Raw genomic sequence first — 22,446 nt, 5'->3', positions numbered from 1 at the left:
ATCTGGAGTCTGGAGGTTCGATCCATTCCAAACAAAAAGTTTTAAGGAATCTTGTAGTGTGGAACCCACCCTCTCTTTTCATTTTGTTTAGTGATCTGGCCTTTAAGGAGTGTAGATGTACTCTAAAAGCAAGATCATATCTCATAGAGTTGACACACTGGTCAAACAGAGCCATTTAATCGCTGCTTCTACTGGCAGGAGGTTCATTTCATTTACAGGCTGACCAGGCATTGCTCCTTTCATTTGATCAGATGTGGGTTTCTTCTTATTTCGATGTGTAGGCTTATGGGAATATCTCCAAACATGTTCTCTAAACTGTTGTATTTGCGAGTAATTGACCATCTCTAAAATACATGGTGAAAAGCAATGATTCATCTGGGAGGTTCATGCATACCAAGTTGATTAGCTTAACATGGGGAACATGCCCATATATATTCTGAACCTATTGCATATTTCTGTCCTACAGTAATGCTAATCTATACAGTCATCCTCTCCCTTGCATTCTTTTAATGCTCCATTTGAAGTAATCCCCTGATACAGGCAGGTCCTCATCTTCATCATCTGCATTGCTGATAGTCCTTCTCTGGGTCACCATGGTCATCCAAGTCACCATCACTCTTCCTTATCTCTGGGAAACTGGCCAGAACAAACAGGAATGATGAATTACATCATCATGTAATGTCAAAATATCATTTTTGGATAGAGAACATTGCAATGAAGTAATGTAACCCATATTAGGGAGACATCAAGGAACATCAGATCACATAACCCTTCTACATGGGGCAAGCATGTTCGGAGAATGGGTTGGCTGGAGAGAGGAATGCTACACCTGACATTTTTACAGTCAACAACTCACCTTTCCTAAGCACTTGAAGCTGAGCTGAGGCTGAAGCGTTCCCCAGTGCATTCTGAGAGATGCAAGAGTAACTGCCAGCATCAGAGAGACGGAGACCTTTGAAGAGGTGAGAAATAACCTGTTTGGGTATTCATGATTTGTATTGGATATTCAATCACATTGAAAGAATTTCTCTATTTGCCTTTAGCACTAATCGATTGCTATTTTGTACCTCTCTCCCCATGGCTATGTACAGCAAGACTAAGAACCGATACAGCCAGCACTTTTACTCTGAAAAATGGGCAGCAATATTCCTCCTAAGCTGTGTTACACTTTGCCTTATCATTCTTTTCCCATTGATTTTCTGCCATCGTCTTTCATCTCTGTGAGTAAAGTGAGTGAAGTTCACTATACCTCTCTTTAGATCCTTTGTTTAGTAAAGTGTGGTCATGGACACATTTAAACAAGGTTGTAGAAAGATGCGCCAATCTATAGCTTTCATGTGATCTACACTGTCACAGCTCGTTTAGATAGGACATTTGAATTATAGTATACAGTATAATACAACAGTATGAAGAGGGTAAACATTAAATCAGTCTGACAAGACGAAATCAATCTTGTGAAGTCAGCCTTCGTTTCTGTTCACCTTGGATCTGCAGCCATGTTGATATGGTGAAGCGTTGCGGCCCACCCCGTGCCTAGGAAAGAGATGCATTCTGGGTGTGAGAGGAGGGGCTGTTTACATACGCTGAGGTTAAGACCACTTACTGCTGAGAATTTAATGAAAGGACTGCACACACCACAATGATAAATCTCTCCCAAAATATAAATACCCTCAGTGACCTAGAGTGGGAATTTGAAGAAGGTTCTGTGTGGAGAAAGGGTAACAGCACCACACCTGGACTGAAATGTGAGGGTCATCACCAGGCAGGATGTTGTCACTACCTCTCTTCTTCCAGCTCACGCTGGGAATAGGGAAGGCAGACACCTCACATCCAAATGAGATGTCTTTTCCTGTGTAGTTTGTCAGGTCTTGAGGGGCTCTGGAAATCTGTGGGGCTGAGAGCACAAATGTCCTCTTCAAGACCCAGGCTGGTTTTTTTTCTTCTGACACGCTGTATGTTTACAAAGTGTCATTCCAGTTATAACTGTGGTATGGCAGCTCTGTCTCATACCGCAAACCAATGTTAAACAGCAAACTAGCTCAGTCGCATGTGCCAAAACCAGCAGAATTCCTGAATAAGGTAGTTTGAAAATTGAGATTCAAGTTCAAAGCTGCATGTATTTTGTTCTCTACAAAAGTAATGTACGGTAGGTTAATCTATTACCTACTGTACATACTACATACTATGAATCTTATGCCACACTCCAGCTCTGCCAAACCCCAGATTTACCAAGACTAATCAGGCCATAGAATGCTAAATGTTAATCTAGCACCTACACACATCAACAGTAAGTCACCAGACCAGTAGGCTGTGACAGTGTAGTACTGCAACAAACCATTACTTGCTTCAAGGTTATTTTGTGTACAGACAAACCCATACTGGTAATACATTATCACAAAAACTCAACATACTATTTTTGTGCACCACAGCTTAAACACATTTTCATGGTCGCAGTACTCCATCCCACCCTAACCTGATCAGGTTATTACCCGAGTGGCAGGGTCCAGCCTCAGCAACTCTCAGCTCCTTCCCCAGTCTGCTGGCCTCCTCCCTCAGCTGGCAGGGATTGGGGTATGTGCGCCCATCTGACCCACACACGGAGCTTGTGGACCGGCACACACACTTGGGCTCTGGGCTGTCACCGCCATCCTCGTCCTTGAGGCGCCTCTTCCGTCTCGGGGGCCTCCGGCAACGCAGCCCCTCCCCGCAGTGACCGTAGAACTCCTGTGCGCCGTCGGGGTCACACAGCTGGCCCTCGGCGTTGGCACACTGCTCACAGCAGTCGCAGCTGTCCCGCACCAGGCCAGCTGGGCAGTTGGGGGGCGCCGGGGGGCACAGGTGCTCCTGGCACTCGGCACACGCCTCGCCCTCCTCCCAGAGACGCAGCCAGCCGCGGTGCTGCGGGGGCGTGGCATGAGACGGATGTACACACACGCCCAGGTATAGGCACAACCAGACCACAGGCCAGCACATGGCACCTGAGATATGACACACAAAGCTGACTAGCTGAGGCATGTGACCCTTTTCAATGTAGAAACATTTGCAGCAAATAATGAATGGCTTCTTTTATATTCTCACCAAGAACTCACCGAGAGAATTCTGCAACTGTCCCTGTCGGAGGGTGCTCCTCCGTTCCTAATTGAAGACAGATGGGAGATATTCTTCTGTCTTTTGTTATTCCAGTGAAGAGAATAGGAAAGAGCAGATGTTTACTATTGAACTTATAAGCTTAAATCGAATAGATAAACCTGCTGTTACTGGAGCAATAAAGTATTACAACTACCTCCCTTAGGAAACTTTCCCCCTTCTTGTGTCCCAAAGGCCATCCTCACTCTCTGGGGCCAGTTTGGTTGGCAAGGCAGGACTGGCACCAAGGCTTCAAAATTGGCACAGCATATAAAAGAACACCAAATCCTAGTGCGGAACGTACAGGATGCCCAAGCTGTCATTCAAAGTGTTCGTATGCACCTGAGTTTTTTCAGTGACCTATGGTAAGCTATGAGGTAGGCCTACATTCAATGCAGCTCTTCTGAAATGTCAACAATTATCGTTCATGCTCCGCCATGCTGGCTACACAGGCAGGCTTCAATGTGGTGCAGTTCTGTGAAATTCCTTTGCTGGCTAAGCTTTGTGTCTTGAGGGAGGAAATGTGAGTTTTCTCTCTCTCTCTGAAATGTGTGTGAGTGTGTGTGTATAGTGCCTGTGTTAATGTAGCGATGGTTGGGTGGTTGGGGGTCGGAACCCATGGGGCATTTATAATAGTAACAGTAAAAAGGACAGAAAAGTCCGCACACTAAAGCTCCAATCTTTTTTCTTTTATTCACCACATGTAACATTTATAATGCAAGCAAGAATATGAGACAAAAGAGGAAAACCACAACACATACATGTACTTCATCTTCACTATAAGGACATATATGGGATACTCGGTGTTCAGGTTAAATTCAAGGATGAACCTAAAATCCACAATAACTTAAAGTGAACTTAATGTGACATTCTCTAACATTTGAATGTGCATGTCTAACCGTTCAATGTTCCAGTACTTTTTGTATTTTTTTCTTCTAAAACTTTATGATGTCCTGAAAGTTTAAGGATGCTTCATATCTCTTATATATGTATGGTTTCAAATTCTAATTAAAAATGTAATTTTAAAACTTTATTTTTACATTCAACGTGTGAAAAGCATCAGTGCATGCATACATAGCCTACATAGCCTAAGCCTACAACATAGTAGGCCTAGCCGAACACACCACATGGAGTGTGGTGACGTCATCAGAATGTTGTCCTTGGTGATTAATTGATAGATAGATAGATAGATAGATAGATAGATAGATAGATAGATAGAGATAGATAGATAGGTAGGCCTACTTTTGCCAGAGGGAAATTCAAGAAGATATGGGGCACCTTGAGCAATGTTACAGGGCAACCACAACCAGTTCCATTCACTCTGACTGGATGATCATGACAATTTGCTTACTGATGAATTAAGTTCTCCAGAAAATAAACTGTTGCCCAATATCAGTGGGAACATGCCAGAACCAATAGGCCTATTGAGGAAGGTTGAGCAACAACTTGCTGAAAAAGTTGCCCGTAGGCCTGTCAGCTTTAGTTCATAGGCTACAAAATGATTTCAATTACTTGAACTATGCCTATACACAGAGATGTTTCTTTATGTCTTAAATTATTTCCAATCTCTGAAGTTGTGTCAATGGTGCTCCTGTGTCCTGCAAACAGGGGTAGTACTGTCCTGACAGCTAAAGGGAGGAGTTGAGAACGTCACTCTCTTCCTGGTTAAAATGTTGTGAATCATGATGCAATCAAGTAGGAGAACGATCGGAAACATTTGAAAAGGTGTCTTCACAATAAAAAGGTCTCTGCACAGGCTTACAATATATTTCTCTCATATCACTAACCGTTTGTTATTCTGCCAATAATGTGACATGATAAGCTGTGTGTCGGAATGATTTAGGCTACAAAAATGTAGGCTAATGAATAATAATATGAAAATGGTTAATGCGGGTGATATCTCCTCTTAAGGGTTTTCTGTGTCTGTAGCTTTAATTTGAAGCCTCAACGGGCCCTCCTCCCGGAAATGGCGCGTTATTGCTCATTATTCCTATCGCTCCACGTTACACAGGAAGAGAGAGGGAATGTATTAAATTGAGGATGGAACAACTTTCTTTATCACTATTTCTCTCACCTGGACAGAAGTCACGGCGACAGTTTATGTGACGCTTAGCCGAACCACTTTGGTCTCACTTTGCAATCTGCAGTTCAGATTCTTTAACCGCACAGTAAGTGTAATTTGTTGTTGATCTGTTCTCTGTGTTATTCTGTCACCTATGTTCTGTCAGGGAATTCGAGGGATTAGATGTGAAATAGCTTGAATTGCGCTGTAGGGTAACCTGTTAGTAAACCGTTATGTTCGGCTACCTTTTATCACTGATGTTGATAGACTTTGAGGTTTAACTGTCATTTTACGTCCGCCTCTTATTGTTACATCTCTTATAATTGAATGAAAAAACTGCAAAAATGATGGCGGAGTGCATTTAGTTCCTGTCCTTTTGGTCATTTGAATTCTTTTTGTAAAGTGGAGAGTGCTATGCATCGTTCCAGTTTAAAAAATCAAAAGTAAGTTGTCCAGTCCAGTCTAGTTGACACCTGTTCCATGTCCTCAGGTGGACAGGTACAAATATTTCAGAGGGCCACGTTACAAATCCTGTAGTAGGCAGGGTCTGGGTGGGGCTAGTGGAACAAAAGCTATACTGACGCAAATAGGCTACTGACGCTGCCAGGGCATAGATATGTGCCAGGGCACTCTAGCGTCATGTGTCCTCCCATACGGAAGTCTCTTTTGAATGAGGTTATATGGTCAAAGATCCTTCATTACTCCGCTTTAACCCTCTCTGCTATGGGATTCCCTTCAGCGGTATGGGAGGGATATTAAACTGTTGTTTTGTGTTCCCAGGTTGCAAGGTGGGTCACAGGTTCAGCCCGTGGGATGGCTCAGAAGGTTCTTGTCACAGGTGGAGGGGGATACATTGGCAGCCATTGTGTGGTTGAGCTCATAGAAGCTGGCTTCCATCCTGTTGTGATTGATAACTTCAGCAATGCTGTACGAGGTGAGTGTCATCACAGACGCTCAAGAAGAGATTGTGTGGTTTGTTTCAGTCTGTTAGCTCTGTGTATGAGGCAAACATTTACCCAGGGTCCATAAAATGATAAACCTAAGTTCAGGTGACTGTGTGTTTGTTTGGGTTTGTATGCGGTTTCTGTAGAATCCTGTCTTAGAAACCACAAATCACATAAATGTGATATCTGTTTGTAGTTTCTACACAAGCTGAAATGTGAAATGATGAAAGTGTTATTGACCATCTAATAGCATTTAATATCTGACTTGGTTGGTGTGTGAGTTCATGTTAACACCTTTTATGTTATATTTTCTTTATGAGGAGAGGGTGATGTCCCAGAAAGTTTGCGACGAATTGAGGCATTTCTGGACACAACCATTGAGTTCCATGAGCTGGATTTACTTGACAAACCCGGACTAGAAAGGATATTTAAACAGGTGTGATTTTTAAGGCCTCAGCTGTCAACTCTCTGTGACTATCTGTCTTTCTTCGTGAGTTACTTTTATTGTTTAGTAGTTCATTGTGAATTAATAAAACCTGTATATGCTGCTGTGTAAAACACAATAGTACTGATAACACCTCCCTTTCACTGAGGAAAACAATCACAGGAGTTGCAGGAGTATAGTACTCATAAAAGACATCATTTAAAGGACATGTGATAATGGTAATCTCTGCTGTCTTCCTATCACCCTTCAGCACAAATTCCATGCAGTAATGCACTTTGCTGGCCTAAAAGCAGTGGGTGAGTCGGTTGATCAGCCTCTGCGATACTACCGTGTCAATCTCACAGGAAGCATCAACCTCCTTGAGGTGAGTGACTGTGGATATGTCTTTCTCTGATTGTGCCTGTCCTCATCTCAGTCAACTTACCTCAGTCGCTTTAATGCAACTTACTGTGTGTCAGTCTTAGTTTTGCATGTTGTCTTTCCTGCTGTGGATTTTTTTTGTGTGGGTTTGCTGCCTCTATTAACTCCCTCCCATCACACCATTTTTAACACAAACAAGCTTTGGGCTGTTGTGGATAGTCTCATCGGCTGCTGTCTTGTTGTGTGTGTGTGTGTGTGTCTGTGTGGGATTTTTGTGTATGTGCGTCTTGTGTGCATCTGCATGTCTCGCAGGTTATGCAGGCTCATGGGGTACACAATGTGGTATTCAGCAGCTCAGCTACGGTGTACGGAGATCCCCAGAAGCTGCCCATCGATGAGAGCCACCCAGTAGGGGCTTGCACCAACCCTTACGGCCAGACCAAGTACTTCATCGAGGAAATGATCAAGGACCATTGTAAAGCAGAGAAGGTGGATACCATTCAGAAATTAAACCCTTGTTACTAGTTGCACTGTAATCCTAAAACAATTTGTGTAACTTATTGTTTGTCAGATTTCTATAGCCTTGCCTTTATCTTTGTTATCAGCGTATGAATAATAGTTTGTGTTTCTCATTGATATGTAAATCTCAACACGTACTGTATGTTATATGCTGATAGGACTGGAATGCTGTATTACTAAGGTACTTCAACCCCATTGGTGCTCACATCTCTGGACAAATTGGTGAAGACCCACAGGGTATTCCCAATAACCTGTTGCCATATGTCGCCCAGGTAATGACCACTCAGAATCATACCAAACTTAAACTTGAGACCTATACATGGATTATCATGAATATTCACCAGTGTTGTGATTGAGTCACCACTCTGTTGACTGTCTTTGTAGGTTGCCATTGGTAGAAGAAAACACTTGAGTGTGTTTGGAAATGACTACAATACAGTTGATGGAACAGGTAATCACAATGACCTTACTTCAGATTCGAGTACTGTAGTGTGTACACATCATGTAACTGAATGGATGTCACATGAAGTGATAGTTTGTGAGGAAAGTCATAGTTTGTGAGGATTTTATATACAGTATAGACCACCATATTTGTGTGTGTGTGTGTGTGTGTGTGTGTGTGTGTGTGTGTGTGTGTGTGTGTGTGTGTGTGTGTGTGTGTGTGTGTGTGTGTGTGTGTGTGTGTGTGTGTGTGTGTGTGTGTGTGTGTGTGTGTGTGTGTGTGTGTGTGTGTGTTGTCCTCTACAGGGGTCAGAGACTATATCCATGTGGTAGACTTGGCAAAAGGACACATAGCAGCTCTCAGGAAACTGGAACAAAGTTGTGGATGCAAGGTACCACTTTCTCTCTTCTCTTTCCTTTCATCTGTGCTGTGGTTCCACCTGGTTTGCTCGACTAATGACACCCCATCTTGTCCCCTGTAGGTGTATAACCTGGGTACAGGCACAGGTTACTCAGTGCTGCAGATGGTGAAGGCTATGGAGAAGGCCTCAGGGAGAAAGGCAAGTGATCATATCCATGTTTATGGCTTTTCCTTGAATCATGTGGGGAGGATCATCAGGAAAGGTAACTCTGGAGGGCTGGAACTGTACCGGTCATGACCCCGTCTCTCTCTTTCTCTCTCTCTCTCTCTCTCTCTCAATAGATCGCCTACCAGATTGCCCCACGGAGGAATGGTGATATCGCGTCCTGCTATGCTGATCCCCAGCTGGCTGAGAAGGAGCTGGGCTGGAAGGCTCAGTTTGATCTGGAGAGGATGTGTAAGTAGCCTACCAGCCTTGTACACTTAGTACACATTCACCTCCCTTGCCTTTACACTTCCTCCGCCACTACTGTGATTTTGTGCTGGGACAGCACATTCCACCTCCTGGCATGTGGCTAAATGTTGCATGAACAGTCATCACAGTCATGTGACATGAGGCTAAGACAGATGTTGTGCACATGACTTGTTTCAAATGGAGAGTTTCATTGTGGTCTTTATTATAAGTAAAACTTGTTTCATGCCGTGGGTATGCCCTACATTGCATTATGTAAAGGCATATTGTTAATTGGTTCGCTGTCATAATTGGGGAGTTCACTACTATCAAGCTTTGTTGTGTTTTCATTCATATGTAGTGTCTTCTAAATGGATGTTTTTTATCAGTGTGTGGTGTGTAATGCTGTTATTTGTCATGACTCCTTATAAAGGTGAAGATCTGTGGCGCTGGCAATCCAAGAATCCTACTGGTTTCTGCAATGGCACAGCTGAATGACCCAGATCTCCCAATCATGAAGATTAATCAAGAATCACCGGGCCAAAGCAGACCATGACTTCATGTTTACAATGTATAACATACTTCTAATGGAATGGACACCTCAAAGAAAAATACTTATTTAATTTTTTTTTCATGTTTTTATGATTTTCGTCTGTCAAATGTTATAATTTCTTTCAAATCTTTATGAAAATGAATCGTCATTTAAAATCTTTATGAAATCTTTATTTTCTATGGTGACACTTGTAAAACAAATACTTTATTTCTTTCTGTGCTGACATGTTTTGTCACATATTTCTTTGTACTGTACTGTCTTTATGATTTAATAGCTCTTGTCAAAGATTAAAAATATTAACTTAATGATTTTATCATAAATTGTGGTATATCCTATTCTTTGTACATGTAGTCCGGATCATTTTAGATAGGGTGCTTTTACATACCAAGGTAATGTTTTGAACCTTTTTGACCACTTTTTTTTTTTTTTTTTAAACCTGGAAACAGATTTGGTTTTGTACAATTTAGGTTATGGGGTGTTTTTCCATTTAAAGACTGTTTGCAACCACTGCCCCTTTAGGCCCAAAGAGACTTACTAATGTCAAACAGCTACAAAGGAGCCTTGGAAGTATAATATATCTGGACCCTTTTTCATTAGGTTCACCTGGGTAGAAAATTAGGCTATTTGTGACAAGTGATTTGTATTTACTTGATTCAAAAAGGACACTTGTGCTTTAAGTGGCTTCTTGGCCCTTGGGCACTCTGAACACCCACGTCAGCACAGGCTTTTTTTCCCCCTCTCAACAAACGGGTTTCGGTCTTTAGGGCTGAGCAGGAAGTGGATGTTTACCCAGATCGGGAAAGCCACGACAATTTAGTTAAAGTGTCCAGAAATGGAGATGGTTTGTGAAATTGGGACAAACAGACCAATGCGACCATCAGCAGAGCCAGGTCGCCAGTAAGTATAAGCTTTATCGTTAAGAAAAAGCAGCGGGGGCTGAAGCGTTGGGCGGCGGGTTGTCGTTAGGGCGTCAACGGGTTCTGCAGATATTGCGCGCCTGCGAGATGAGCGTTTCACTCCGCAGTGTAAGAATTCGCTCACCGCTGGCTTGTGCCCTAGAACCGGAGCACAAAAGAGGGTGTTCATTCTGTTATCAAAAACGGGCGTAAGGAAGAACATAGGTCTCATTCCGCATTGTTCAGATTTGTGAATACGGATATTACATGTGCTACCTTTTACGCATGCCTTTGTCCGTGGTTTTATCGGGGTGAAGGGGAAGCAGTTGTAGGTGGGCGTCTCTGTAGTAGGCTGAACCATCGAGGGCTGCACCTCACTCAATGAAGAAATCTATTTCTTTATGGCTTTTCGGGCTCTCGTTTGATAACAACTGATGGTTAGTTTCCGACTGGGCACACTCAAGTCACGCAACATGTTTACTGTAAATGTAATTTAGCTCATGCGTACTCTAGAAATTTTACGGGTGTTAGAGTCGGGCACCGCTGCAGCCGTGACCAAGGATAGTTCAGCATTTTCCTTTTTTCGAAATGGGTCATACGGAATGTTAATTCTGCCAGTCAGTGAATCTATGCATATCTGTGAGATGGTGATGAAAGCGAAAGAAGCGGACATCCAGAGTTTAACAATATCCCAATTATATTGTAATCTGCTATTTTTGCTCAAATTTGCATAATAGAGAGTAAGAAGGGTAGTCAGTTATGTGCCTAGGACACATCTTTCCTGTCTTGTAAAGTGGCTCACTCCAAAATAGTAAGGAGAGCTGTTCGTTACCCGACGCTGAGAGTCGGGTGTACCCTGCAGGAGAAATGCAGGATTGACAGGCACTTGGACCATTCGAAAGGCTGGGCGTGTGCCTCAGCGGAATAGCCTGCTTCTGCATCCCAGACAAAAGACGGTGGGCGACAAGAACAGACGTGCCTCCGAAACAGAAAGTTCGTCTAAAAGCAGATTTAACATTTAAAACAGGCTATCTGCCTATGGGTGTCGAATAAGCTTTCGCCGTTTCGCGCCGTGGAACTGGAATTATGTGTGACTTAAGACATTGACGCTGCTGACATGAAATGTGACTTCTCTCCCGTGGTCCATACTGTAGGCTACCCCATAATAAATATTGGTTATTATGACCGTATAAATTCCCTCATTTGAATTGTAATTCCACCTATGTACGCATTTACGCATGCCATAATCAAACTAACACACATGACAAATGACAGGTAGCCTACGAGTCGACTATACCTATAGGCTACACATGGGCAATTTTATTTTGATTAATTGGGATCGGTTAGACATGTTTTTAAACATACTCTATGTCCTATTAGGCATCCTCACAGATGGTCCGGTGTAGACATAACATCAAGCCATCAGAGCTGCCTGCTGAAGCAGCTGGACCAGCAGCGCCGACAGGATCTCTTTTGCGACTGCAACGTGGTGGTGGAGGGCCACCTTTTTAAGGCTCATCGCAATGTGCTCTTTGGCAGCAGTGGCTATTTCCGTATGCTGCTCACCCAGGGAGCTAAAGACTGTGCCGAGCCAGCAAGCGCTTCGTTCGACGTCTTCAACCCAGAGACCTTCACTGTAATCCTGGACTTTGTCTACTCGGGACACCTGGAGTTGACGAGCAGTAATGTCATCGAAGTGATGTCAGCAGCCAGCTACCTGCAGATGAACGACGTCATTGCCTACTGCAAGGACTTCATCAAGTCCTCCCTGGAGATTAGCGCTAAGGAAGATGACGACCGGTACCTCTGCCTGTCAGATAACAGCATGAGCCATGAGCGCAGTGGTGATGTGGACCAGGCTGGACCTTGCTCCCTAAATGGTCAGCCCACAATTTGGGCCGAGGATGACGTGCAATCGAAAGACTATCAGGTGGACATCAGCCCAGAGGTCACCCTCCTGCCGCCAAGCCCAGCCCAGCATCCAAACATGGTGAAAACAGAGCTGGAACCAGACCAAGATATGAAGCTAGAGTTTACCACCCTTGTCCCAGAGCGCAGAAGGAGGGGATCCAAAAGGAAAGCCAGCGGAGGACGCTCGGTTGCCAGTGACAACTCCTCAATTGACCTCCAGGTGGCAGCCTCACACAGCGCACAGAAAGCAGATGAACTGTATGCCACCCTGCCTACCATTGTTGGAGTTGTGGGAGTCTTCAATAAAGGTGAGAAGAATGAAGAAACACAACTGTAGGTCAGGTGGGTTAGTTGTAGTGATTTAAATGACTCCCCTTGTTCAAAATGGGGACTACAGTATTTCAAAGAAGAGAGTAATGAACTTGTACACTCTTGAATATTTCAATCAGGCTTCTAAATGTAATTGCCACTACCAGTCATATAGGGCCTGAGACTGATTTTAATCTCCCCAATCACCTATATCATATTCTTGCACCTGGATTAACCCTATATTCTCGTTTTCAGTAGACTCAAACCCCACCATGCGTTTCAAGTGCCCCTTCTGCACACACACTGTGAAAAGAAAGGCTGACCTGAAGAGACATCTCCGTTGTCATACGGGCGAACGCCCCTACCCCTGCCAGGCGTGTAACAAGCGCTTCACTCGGCTAGAGCACCTGCGCAGCCATTTTGAGACGGTGGGTTATGTGACTGACTCTCATCGAGGTTGATTATCTACATACAAAAAAAGCTCTTGATTTGGTCTTTACCCCACGAAGAGTCCAAGTGAAACACATAGAGGACTTTATAAAAGGCTCCTCAGATGGAAGTATTCTAAGACTAAACACATGGATTAATCTTAGTCCTAGACTATAAGATATTTTCAGTGAGATGTTCATTGAAGTTGTCCTTTAGTCTAGACTAGGTTCTACACTGTCTTGCATGTCCAGTCACTTCTGCCATTGTCTCCTGTCTGAACTTGCAGATCCATCAGGCACGTAAGCTGGTGTGCCGTAAGTGCAAACGCCACGTGACCGAGCTGAGTGGGAGGGTGGTGTGTGAGGGCACACGGTGCTATCGGCTGTGTGGCGTCTGCATCCAGGAGACCGGTTACGCTGGCATGACTGAGGGGGAGGGGGAGGGGGAGGGGGACCAGCAGCAGGAGGAGCATTTGGCCACAGAGGAGCCAGAGCTACTGCTGGGGGTGGACGAGGACGAGGCCGAGGGGGAGGGGGAGAACCAGGACCCCAGCTGGGTCATCACAGATGACGACGACCTGGCCGAGGACTCGGGTGCCGACCTGATCATCCAGGAGGTGGACGACAGTGATGAGGAGCTGAATGAAAAGCAAGACTGACTGCAATGCTGAAATACTGAGGCTTAATATGGCCGAGGAGCGAGGACTGAGAAAGAGCGGTGTGATCATGTCAAGTTTCATTGGAACATGATGATATTCTGAATGTGATTCTGAGTTTCTAGAGGAGAGAGTCGTTGAAAACGCATGTCATGGCACCTGATAATTACAGAAATAATAAATTCAAGTGCAAAGATGCATTTTCTGTTATGGGTGAAGCCCTTATTAGTTTGGTATGAGAGTTAAATGATTTTATAATCATTCAAAGTTGAATTGACCACTTTTGAACCTGATGTAGCAAAAAAATACACTTTTTTTGCTAAGGAATATTTGAAATGCACATCATAGACATTATACTACCATCTAGTAATATTGTTGCATGCATGGCTTTCTTGCTCTAAGCCACACTTTTTTTCTTTTAATTTCCTGTTTCCCCTGTCTCTGAGGAGAGACATAAAAAAAGTTCACCCAAACGTCATGGCCTTTTACAATGGTAAAATTGTGAAAAATTAAAACGAAGGATAGCTTTTACCATTAAGGTGCGTTAAACGATCTTCTAAAGTTGCCTGAGTTTTATACACAGCATGAATTCCACTTAATTATAGGCCTAGTAAAATATGGTTTGTTACTGATGATTACGTTGTTTATTTATTATCTTTCGAGTGATATACTTTTATACACAATAAAATATTTTTATACCCTGCACGTTATCGCGTGTGAATTTCATCAAAAGTTTTCCAAGCGTGCATTCTGGTGCGCAACAAGGGACCACCGCTTCACGACTGCAACCATCCATGGTCCCCCACTTCGCCACTCCGCTAGGCGGCGATGGAGATGTTATAAAACAAGCATAGTCGCGCCCCAGTTCAGGTTGTGGTGGACATGGCGACTGTCATGAGATTTGTCAACAGTTCCTTCAGTTCCAGAATGGGGCACCGCTCCATTGCTCTGAATTGCGCATCTGTTGCCAGAGCCGTGAGTCTGTGTGATTTTAATATGTAACCACTGGGTCCATAACGCGATTGATGTCGAATTGTTTAAACATAGAGGTACTGACCATTCACACTAACAGTTACTTCCTGATATAGCAAGCTAACCTTAGCTAACTAGTAGAAAGCTTTCACTTATTATGCCTAGCTGCTACTCTCCTTTTACACCATTTGTCTAAATACCCATTAACTTGATTTTACGGCTCGCTTGTTATGCTAATATGATGATGTCTGTGAGATCGAGTCATGGTATGTTCAGCCAACTTTCATAGCATCATATGTTTAGCCTTTAGGTGAGCGTAGAGGTTATGCTCCTGTGTGTGTGTTTAGCTAACGTTAGCACTACCGACTGGTTAGCACTTACAATAACATTAGCTGGTGCAACTTTACTGTAGGTTCGTGGCAAGAGAGCACACAGACTGTCGTGTACTAACAATGTCTGTCTGCCCGCTAACTCTCTCTCTCTCGCTTACAGTTTGGTGTTGCTGCAGGGAAACCACTGCCTGCAAAGGTGAAGATTGTGGAAGTGGGACCCAGAGATGGTCTACAGAATGAAAAGGTTTGTTAATTTGTGGCAAGCTTTTCTTTTGGTCATCTGTTTTGACCAATTTGAACGTGAAGTACGTAGACTTCACTTACATAGCTAATATGAACCTTATTCTGTAAAGTAAATATGCTATAATAATTATATCTGCCTTTTAGACTGTGGTGCCTGCAGAGGTGAAAATCAGACTGATTGACATGCTGTCTGAAGCAGGACTTCCTGTAATTGAAGCCACAAGCTTTGTGTCTCCAAAGTGGGTTCCACAGGTAAACAATGACTTCATTAACCATGTGATCATGTCTATATGTTTTCAGTTTGAAAGTAAATAGGTCTTTTGTGATATTTTGCCCCTAAATTGGGGCTCATTCCTATTTTACCATCTGGTGTGACTGTTGACAAATGTAGTGACAAACCCATCATTAAAACGGTGTAGGCCTAGCATTCTTTCACATAAACATATGGGCATTTGTGGCCGTTTTTTGAGCGGTAACCTATGGGTAACCAGTTGGAGGTATAAACAAACGCTGCATCACCATTGAAATCACATTGGAAATTCAATATTGTTTGCACCTCCAAGTGGTCTGTGACGTAAGTTTGTGTGAAAGAATATGATGCCTTATACGGTTTCACCTAGTTAATCAAGATTGGAAGATTACTTTAAAAAGGCAAATACAAGTTTATTTTGGTGCCTGATATTAGTTAATTTATTCAAATATAAATGATGAATTGGTCAAACTTCACTGGAACATGAGAGGTTTTTTTTTTTTTAATCTTATCTCTAATCTCTGAAATGTATTTGGCAGATGGCAGACCAGGTGGAGGTCATGCAGGGCATACATAAAAAGCCAGGCGTGAATTACCCAGTCCTCACCCCTAATCTAAAGGGCTTCCAAGCTGCTGTAAGTTCCGTTTAGTCCCATGGTTTGATATCAGTATGGCAATTAATACTGTGTGCTCTACCCATTTTAGACCTCTGTTTCTCTCTCTCTGATTATGAGTGCTGTTGGTTATTCTTTGTTTGATGAAGGTGAAAGCAGGGGCGCAGGAAGTGGCTATATTTGGCGCCGCATCAGAGCTCTTCAGCAAAAAGAACATCAACTGCTCAGTAGAGGAAAGTCTTCAGCGCTTTGAAGAGGTCACCAAGGCAGCCAAGGAGCAAGGAGTACTCGTTAGAGGGTAAGACAGTTGTAATAGTAATGGTACTATCCTAGTAATAATGCTTGTTTGACTATGGTTGGTATTAATCTGGACCACAGCTTTCTTGATGTACTTCCCCATGCTAATGTTAAGCCTAGTGTGTGATGTATAGTGTGGGGCATGACCCATATTATTCCAGATAGAAACCCTTTCCTGATTATCTGACTGTCGTGTGTCCTGTATGACCAAGCAAATTGTCATGAAAACAAGTTCTGTCTGTTTCCTTGGTATATTTGGTATGAGGGTAATGAGGAAAAAGTCTTACAACTATCATGATAATCCTTCGGTATGAGGAAACGAGGAAGAAGTCCCACAATGAAGACCTGTTCGAACATCTGAACAAATGACGGATGGAATAGTATTCTAAAAGGAAATTAGAGCAAGTTTTCCTCAAAGCCTCTGACATAATGGGTGTGGCCGCCCTACAGTCCACACTCTGTGCTCTGAGCGCACCTTAATAACCGTGCATCCAGAATCACCCAAACCATCCGTTTTTTCAGTGTCTCCCCTCTGGACGACGTTACAGATCCATAACAACTGAAACCAAACGCTTCTTACCTTCTGCTATAAGACTGTTTAACACAACTAAAATGAAATTGAAATGTTATCATTCTTTTTTTCTTTCCTTCTTTCTTTCTTTCTTTTTGTTATTTTTGTTTAATTATTTCTTCACTGGATTGAGCTAAATCTTTAACTTTTCCACAATATTGAAATTTGTTAAGACCCTAGTAGTTTATCCATTCATCGTCAACATCATTTGTTGTGTCTCTCACTAGCTGCTCTCCGCTCCACCTAAGCTTGAAGAATAACTTTCTAAAGGAGACATTTGTGATTCCAATCCACTACAATTACTGTCAAAAAAAAGCAACATAAAAGAACAGCCTCCTAACTTTGTTTTGCTAGGAGAATGAAACCATAGGGTTCTCCTAGTTGGGGGTTTCCCAAAGCACTCTTAACTGTTCTGGGTCACTAAACCACATAATCTGAATACCCCTTGAAGCAAGGGATGTTGTCCACAGGCTGTTTCACAGGTTTAGTCACTTTGGAGAAAAGCTTATGCAAAGTAACTTAAAAGTACCCCTTTAAGGCATTGACGCAGCTCTTGGAAAAAATTAAGAGACCACTGCAAAATAATCAGTTTCTCTGATGTTGTTATTTATAGGTATGTGTTTGACTAAAAAAAAATTGTTTTATTCTGTTAACTACTGACAACATTTCCAACCTCAAATAATGCTAAGAAATCAAGTTCATATTAATTTATAAACAACGCATTACTAATGTTTTAACTTAGGGAGAGTTTAGAAATCAGAATTTGGTGGAATAACCCTGATGGTCAATAACAGCTCTCATGCGTCTTGGCGTGCTCTCCACCAGTCTACTGTTGGGTGACTATGCCACTCCAGTGGGGTGTCCTACGAAGCTCGATTAGTGGCTTAGCGAGGTATGTTGCGCTCAAAACCAGGGTATGCTGTCATACGAAAGTGGATTTGTTTTAGCGTCGCTGTATCACCATGGTATCTTATGCTCGCAACCAAACCTGCTCGGGAGCGGGTTATGTGCTTAGTTATAGCTCAAATCGTGAAATATCACCGCCCTCTGACCAATTCTAACCAATCCATTATCTTGAACAACGAAGTTATCTCACGTGTGCTAATCTGTCATACTTTGAACAGGTTCGGCCCCGCCTCTGCAAACATTTTGAATCTCGAAGGCGCTTTTAAGTATGTTGTGCGTGCAAATATGTCACTTCTGTGGACATGCATGCCATACAATATCTGATGACCATCGACTTTTTGATGTTATAGGTTAGACACTAAAAAAGACCACCCTAGATTTCGCTACCGCTCATAAATGCGGAAGTAATCGTTTTTAAACCTAGGCTGTCTTGTGCGTCTCCACGTTTCCCGATTGGTCAAAATCACCCCAACCACGAGAACGCGCACAGATCTGAGCTGAAAGCCTAGTTTGACAAATTTATCACATACCTGCTGTCGTAGGATCACTTAACTTAATACCCGAGTTGAGGCTTTGTGCAGCCTCGATATGTCTAGATAACCTAGATTTGTCTAACTTGCTTCGTAGGACACCCCACTGGTGCAACAAATTCAAGCAGCTCAGCTTTGTTTGATGCCTTGTAGCCGTCCATCTTCCTCTTGATCATGTGCGGCGCACTCCATTTTCGACATTCGATTACATTCGATTACATTCGATTCCATTGTTTTCAGTGCAACTTTTTCTGATATGTCTGAATTGGTTGATGGCGCATTTTCTTGTGGTATGACAGAACATATATTTATATTTGGTTTACAGGATCTTTAATGGATTAGATTCAATGCACTTCAATGTGTTGGGTTCATGGCGTTGTTCACCATGTTAAATACGCACAACTTCACTTTGATACGTTTTCTCTTAACAGGTATGTGTCGTGTGTATTGGGATGCCCATATGAAGGGAATGTGTCACCTGAAAAAGTAGCTCAGGTATGTACCACAGACAGCAGGCTTTAACACATGACAGCACTGCACACATGAACACTGGGATTGTAACTGTGTGCCCCCAGACATACACAGTTCCTAGGGCTGTTTCTCGGTTAGCATTTACAGTTGGAAGTCATGACAGTGGATCAAAACATTGCACATAAATATGTTGATGATTATGTGGGGAGTTCTGAAGTTTGTTGACTGATTAGAAGATCAAGGGATCTCCGCTTTCATCCGCATTCTTCGCACCTGCCCACAAGGCATTTATCATGAGATGGTAGTCAGTCCCTATTGCTTCCTTGTACAGTTCAGTATGCAAATTTAAACAGAAATAGAATGGGTTTTTTTACAATTATTTTGACACTGATTTTTGTGCTTTATTAATTAACATGTAATTACATCAGTCAGTACCCCGAAGTAGAAGCTAAAATAGTTAAAGGAACTACGGCCCTCAAGGAACCACAATCAGCACCAGTTCCATGCAGTGCAAATGTGTGCAAAATGGGGTAACTTCTTAAATGGTTCTAGGAGCTGCAAAAAGTCCCTTCAGTGCGAAAAACATTTGTAAATGTCAATAATTATCATCTGATGTCTCAATTAGGTAGCAAAGCGATTATATGCCATGGGTTGCTATGAGATCTCTCTTGGCGACACCATCGGTGTGGGCACTCCAGGGGGCATGGGCGAGATGCTGGAGGCAGTGAAGCGGGAGGTGCCAGTGGACGCTCTGGCTGTGCACTGCCATGACACCTATGGCCAGGCCCTGGCCAACATCCTGGTAGCACTACAGGTGAGGACGCACCTGCACGGTAAACATGGCTCATGGAGTTGGGGTTGAGGGATATTTGTTTCTGCAACTGGGTGGAGTAGTGAAATGCAAGAAATTGTGCAATCCTGATCTAAGGAGTGGACACTAAGTCTTATGTAAAGTCAGTGAGGTTTTTGAGCAGTCAGCTCACAGTTTATGCATGCTTGTATTTCTTTTCTTGGCAACAGTAAGCCAAAGATGTTTAAAAAGAACGTCAGATTACTCGAGAGTTTGCAAAGCTGCTCATTTGTTTGAAACCCATTCCTGTGGTTTCTTGTGAAACTTGTTTTGTCTTGTTATGGAAACAAGACATTTTTATTGATAATTAGATAATGGATAGTTATTCATTTATTAATGCGTTTTTAGTCTTTTGTCCAAGCTGTTATAGTTATAACATGTAAAATGTGTTGTACTTATTACAGGCAACCCACATTTATGAATGAATAATTGCATTGCATTGTATGATGCAATTTGTTTGCTTCTGGTAGATGGGAATTAGCGTTGTGGACTCATCTATAGCTGGCCTTGGCGGTTGTCCATACGCCCAAGGAGCTTCTGGGAACGTGGCCACCGAAGATGTGGTATACATGCTGCATGGACTTGGAATTCAAACGGTGAGCATCTCTTTCTCCAGCTCAGAACCAGCTCTCTAGCTCTTTGAACCAATGTCCTCCTACGAAGCTCGATTAGTGGCTTAGCGAGGTGTGTCTCAAAGTTAGGGTATGCTGTTGCTGTCGTACGAAAGTGGATCTGTTTCTAGCGTCACTGTATCACCATGGTGTCTTATGCTGCCAACCAAACCTGGTTGGGAGCAGGTTATGTGCTAAGTTATAGCTCAAATCGTGTAAAAAGGTCAATTATCTTGAAAAACGTTAAGTTATCTCACGTGTGAGATTCCGTCATACATCTTACAGGTGCAGCTCCGCCTCTGCAAACATTTTGGATCTCGTGGGAGCATTTAACAGTGTAGAGTAAACGAGTATTTGATGACTATCGATTTTTTTGATGTTACAGGCTAGACACTAAAAATGACCAACCTAAATTGCGTTATCTCTCATAAATGCGAAAGTAGTCGTTTTTTAATATAGGTGGAACTTGTGCACCTCTATGTTTGTCGATTGGCCAACATCATTCCAACACAGAGAACGCACACAGATCTGGGCTGAAAGCCTTGTTTTACAAATTTATTCCATAACTGCTCACTTAGCTTAATACCCAGAGTTAAGGCTTTGTGTAGCCTTGATATGTCTAGATAGCCTAGATACTGTATGTCTAACTTGCTTGGTAGGATACCCCACTGCTCTTTAGCTCTAGACCAGTCCTCTAGCTCTGATTTTGATGTTCTCTTGATAATAAAACCATAGTGTTCATGTTATTAGCCATCATGTCAGCCCGTATTTGGTCTCTGCATACTCTCTGTCCCTCTGAGCAATGTCTAGAACGTTTCAGGAGTTTAGTTCATGTGTGAAAGCGACTCAAGTAAAGACTCCCACAAACACCAACACGCAAACACATGTGGACAAGGAAGTGTCTCCATGTTAATAATCAGCCATGGCATCTGCCCACATTTTGTCTCTGCATCCTCTCTGACTAATGCTGAATCAGTCCCTGTGGTTAATTCCCCCGCGTCCTCCTGTCTTTGTTTGTAACAGGGAGTCGACATGCATAAACTGATGGATGCCGGTGCATTCATTTGTCAGTTCCTGAACAGACGGACCAGCTCGAAAGTGGCCCAGGCTTCCTGCAAACTCTGAGCCCCGTTCAGGCAGAGGCCTAGCTGGGGTGAAGTCACTGGTCTTCAATCAAACATTGACCCTCAGGTGTCAGCGTGACTTTCGACCGGCTAGAGTAATGTTCCGCACTCCCCCCCTGTTCTACCTATTGCGGTCCGTTAAAAGTTGCTGCTCGTTTGATGTGAAGGATCCTAGTGACGTGGCACAAACAGCATAGTGAATGTTTATCAGCTGCATGGTGAAACTCCTCACAGGAACCCTGTGTAAGCAGCTGTTGATGTTTCAGGCCAGTGGAATTACAAATCTAAACAGGTTTGTGGAAACATGGTTCTCTTGAGTGCCTTGTGTTATGCACATATTTTGTGCCTTTAAACTCCTCCTCCTCCTCCTACTCCTCCACCACCCACTACGGAAAATAGAAAGTGTGGTCCATCATGTTGTAACGGTTTGGTTTGTACATAGTAAATCATGGATACACTGCAACATACTGAGACTAATGAGAATTGTTTTTGTTAAACTACAAAAGAATGGCGGTGTGCTTATAGACCAGTCAACTAAAAGTGAGTTAAGCAATGGGAGATTTTTATGGCCAATGTGGGTGTCTCACTGAACCTGAAAAAACATGCAGATATTGCTAAGGTACCACTTTTACAAACAGATTGAATATAAATGGATCGGCTTCACAGTGCAGCTTTATCAACAAAGCAACAACAAAAAAAAACATGACAACACTGATTATGCTTGAACTGAGATGACCCCATGAAATTATTGCTTTGTACTCTACTGTTTCGTGAACCAAGAAAAACACAAACCTTTCACGCACCTTTTATGTTTGTGCCTGTGTGTCTTTTAAAATTAATGTTTGTCAGTAATTCATGTGAGAAGATGCTGAAGTTGCTGAGTAACTATGTCCAGAAAATTTTATGTTTGTTATGTTTTTATTTAACCATAAAGAATTTCTTTGATGTTTTTGTGTTCAGAAAATAAAAACATGATTTAAAGGCATCTTATTTTATTTATGTACAGCTGTTGTAACAATAATTGTTCCAACAGTAGGATTGGGTACTTGGTGGTAATTTTAAGCAGAAGGTAGATGTTTCTTTTACTGTTAATAACATGTTATGGACATCTTCAGCCTTTTTGTCTTTAAAATGCGTTCATATGTGAGTAATGTGACCGACATTGATTACATCCTCGAAATGGGCTCCTAACTGCAAACAGTGAATGATTCAG

General features: G+C 42.7%; 4 protein-coding genes and 1 long non-coding RNA gene across 9 annotated transcripts; 3 read left to right on the top strand and 2 right to left on the bottom strand.

Moving 5' to 3' along the window:
- Window positions 1–161: 161 nt before the first annotated feature.
- Window positions 162–1,676, bottom strand: LOC134068150 (uncharacterized). Its single transcript, XR_009936600.1, has 3 exons — window positions 1,482–1,676; window positions 857–952; window positions 162–636 (listed from the first exon to the last, which is right to left on the bottom strand). It is a non-coding gene; the product is annotated as an uncharacterized LOC134068150 (long non-coding RNA).
- Window positions 1,677–2,523: 847 nt separating this feature from the next.
- On the bottom strand, window positions 2,524–2,973 carry LOC134068014 (kazal-type serine protease inhibitor domain-containing protein 1-like; the record flags this gene model as incomplete). The annotated part of the gene is made up of 1 exon (XM_062523512.1): window positions 2,524–2,973. A coding segment is annotated over exon 1 (450 nt), but the record flags the coding sequence as incomplete, so codon positions are not given.
- A 2,160-nt stretch (window positions 2,974–5,133) lies between these two features.
- gale (UDP-galactose-4-epimerase) lies at window positions 5,134–9,567 on the top strand. 2 transcript variants are annotated; one of them, XM_062523704.1, is made up of 11 exons: window positions 5,134–5,294; window positions 5,969–6,122; window positions 6,456–6,568; window positions 6,828–6,941; window positions 7,250–7,426; window positions 7,615–7,728; window positions 7,841–7,907; window positions 8,204–8,289; window positions 8,380–8,457; window positions 8,601–8,715; window positions 9,143–9,567. In XM_062523704.1, exons 2-11 carry the CDS (start codon window positions 6,002–6,004, stop codon window positions 9,205–9,207), a joined length of 1,050 nt encoding a protein of 349 aa, XP_062379688.1. In that variant the 5' UTR covers window positions 5,134–5,294; window positions 5,969–6,001; the 3' UTR covers window positions 9,208–9,567. The 2 variants fall into 2 exon arrangements, with proteins under 2 accessions (XP_062379688.1, XP_062379687.1); XM_062523703.1 differs by having other exon boundaries at window positions 6,453–6,568.
- Window positions 9,568–9,961: 394 nt separating this feature from the next.
- zbtb8a (zinc finger and BTB domain containing 8A) lies at window positions 9,962–14,165 on the top strand. 3 transcript variants are annotated; one of them, XM_062523701.1, is made up of 4 exons: window positions 9,962–10,159; window positions 11,539–12,377; window positions 12,637–12,806; window positions 13,094–14,165. In XM_062523701.1, exons 1-4 carry the CDS (start codon window positions 10,095–10,097, stop codon window positions 13,463–13,465), a joined length of 1,446 nt encoding a protein of 481 aa, XP_062379685.1. In that variant the 5' UTR covers window positions 9,962–10,094; the 3' UTR covers window positions 13,466–14,165. The 3 variants fall into 3 exon arrangements, with proteins under 3 accessions (XP_062379685.1, XP_062379684.1, XP_062379686.1); XM_062523700.1 differs by having other exon boundaries at window positions 12,634–12,806; XM_062523702.1 differs by lacking the exon at window positions 9,962–10,159 and adding an exon at window positions 10,325–10,595 and having other exon boundaries at window positions 12,634–12,806.
- A 163-nt stretch (window positions 14,166–14,328) lies between these two features.
- Window positions 14,329–22,218, top strand: hmgcl (3-hydroxy-3-methylglutaryl-CoA lyase). 2 transcript variants are annotated; one of them, XM_062523698.1, is made up of 9 exons: window positions 14,329–14,437; window positions 14,927–15,010; window positions 15,154–15,261; window positions 15,799–15,894; window positions 16,023–16,171; window positions 18,609–18,672; window positions 19,274–19,462; window positions 19,969–20,094; window positions 21,133–22,218. In XM_062523698.1, exons 1-9 carry the CDS (start codon window positions 14,345–14,347, stop codon window positions 21,232–21,234), a joined length of 1,011 nt encoding a protein of 336 aa, XP_062379682.1. In that variant the 5' UTR covers window positions 14,329–14,344; the 3' UTR covers window positions 21,235–22,218. The 2 variants fall into 2 exon arrangements, with proteins under 2 accessions (XP_062379682.1, XP_062379683.1); XM_062523699.1 differs by having other exon boundaries at window positions 14,351–14,511.
- Window positions 22,219–22,446: the final 228 nt, after the last annotated feature.

Source organism: Sardina pilchardus, chromosome 20 (assembly GCF_963854185.1).
Source record: "Sardina pilchardus chromosome 20, fSarPil1.1, whole genome shotgun sequence".
In the NCBI taxonomy this organism is placed as follows: Eukaryota; Metazoa; Chordata; class Actinopteri; order Clupeiformes; family Clupeidae; genus Sardina; species Sardina pilchardus.
The sequence above is the reverse complement of the archived record's forward strand: the minus strand, read 5'-3'. Positions and strand labels throughout refer to the sequence as shown.

Excerpts from the sequence above, each read along its gene's own strand:
- gale (XM_062523703.1), top strand. The coding sequence starts at position 6,002 with ATGGCTCAGAAGGTTCTTGTCACAGGTGGAGGGGGATACATTGGCAGC. Across the intron at positions 7,427-7,614 it reads ACCATTGTAAAGCAGAGAAG|GACTGGAATGCTGTATTACT; the intron begins GTGGATACCATT and ends ATATGCTGATAG. Across the intron at positions 7,729-7,840 it reads TGTTGCCATATGTCGCCCAG|GTTGCCATTGGTAGAAGAAA; the intron begins GTAATGACCACT and ends CTGTCTTTGTAG.
- zbtb8a (XM_062523700.1), top strand. The coding sequence starts at position 10,095 with ATGGAGATGGTTTGTGAAATTGGGACAAACAGACCAATGCGACCATCA. Across the intron at positions 10,160-11,538 it reads TCAGCAGAGCCAGGTCGCCA|GCATCCTCACAGATGGTCCG; the intron begins GTAAGTATAAGC and ends ATGTCCTATTAG. Across the intron at positions 12,807-13,093 it reads TGCGCAGCCATTTTGAGACG|ATCCATCAGGCACGTAAGCT; the intron begins GTGGGTTATGTG and ends CTGAACTTGCAG.
- hmgcl (XM_062523698.1), top strand. The coding sequence starts at position 14,345 with ATGGCGACTGTCATGAGATTTGTCAACAGTTCCTTCAGTTCCAGAATG. Across the intron at positions 15,895-16,022 it reads TAAAGGGCTTCCAAGCTGCT|GTGAAAGCAGGGGCGCAGGA; the intron begins GTAAGTTCCGTT and ends TGTTTGATGAAG. Across the intron at positions 18,673-19,273 it reads CACCTGAAAAAGTAGCTCAG|GTAGCAAAGCGATTATATGC; the intron begins GTATGTACCACA and ends TGTCTCAATTAG.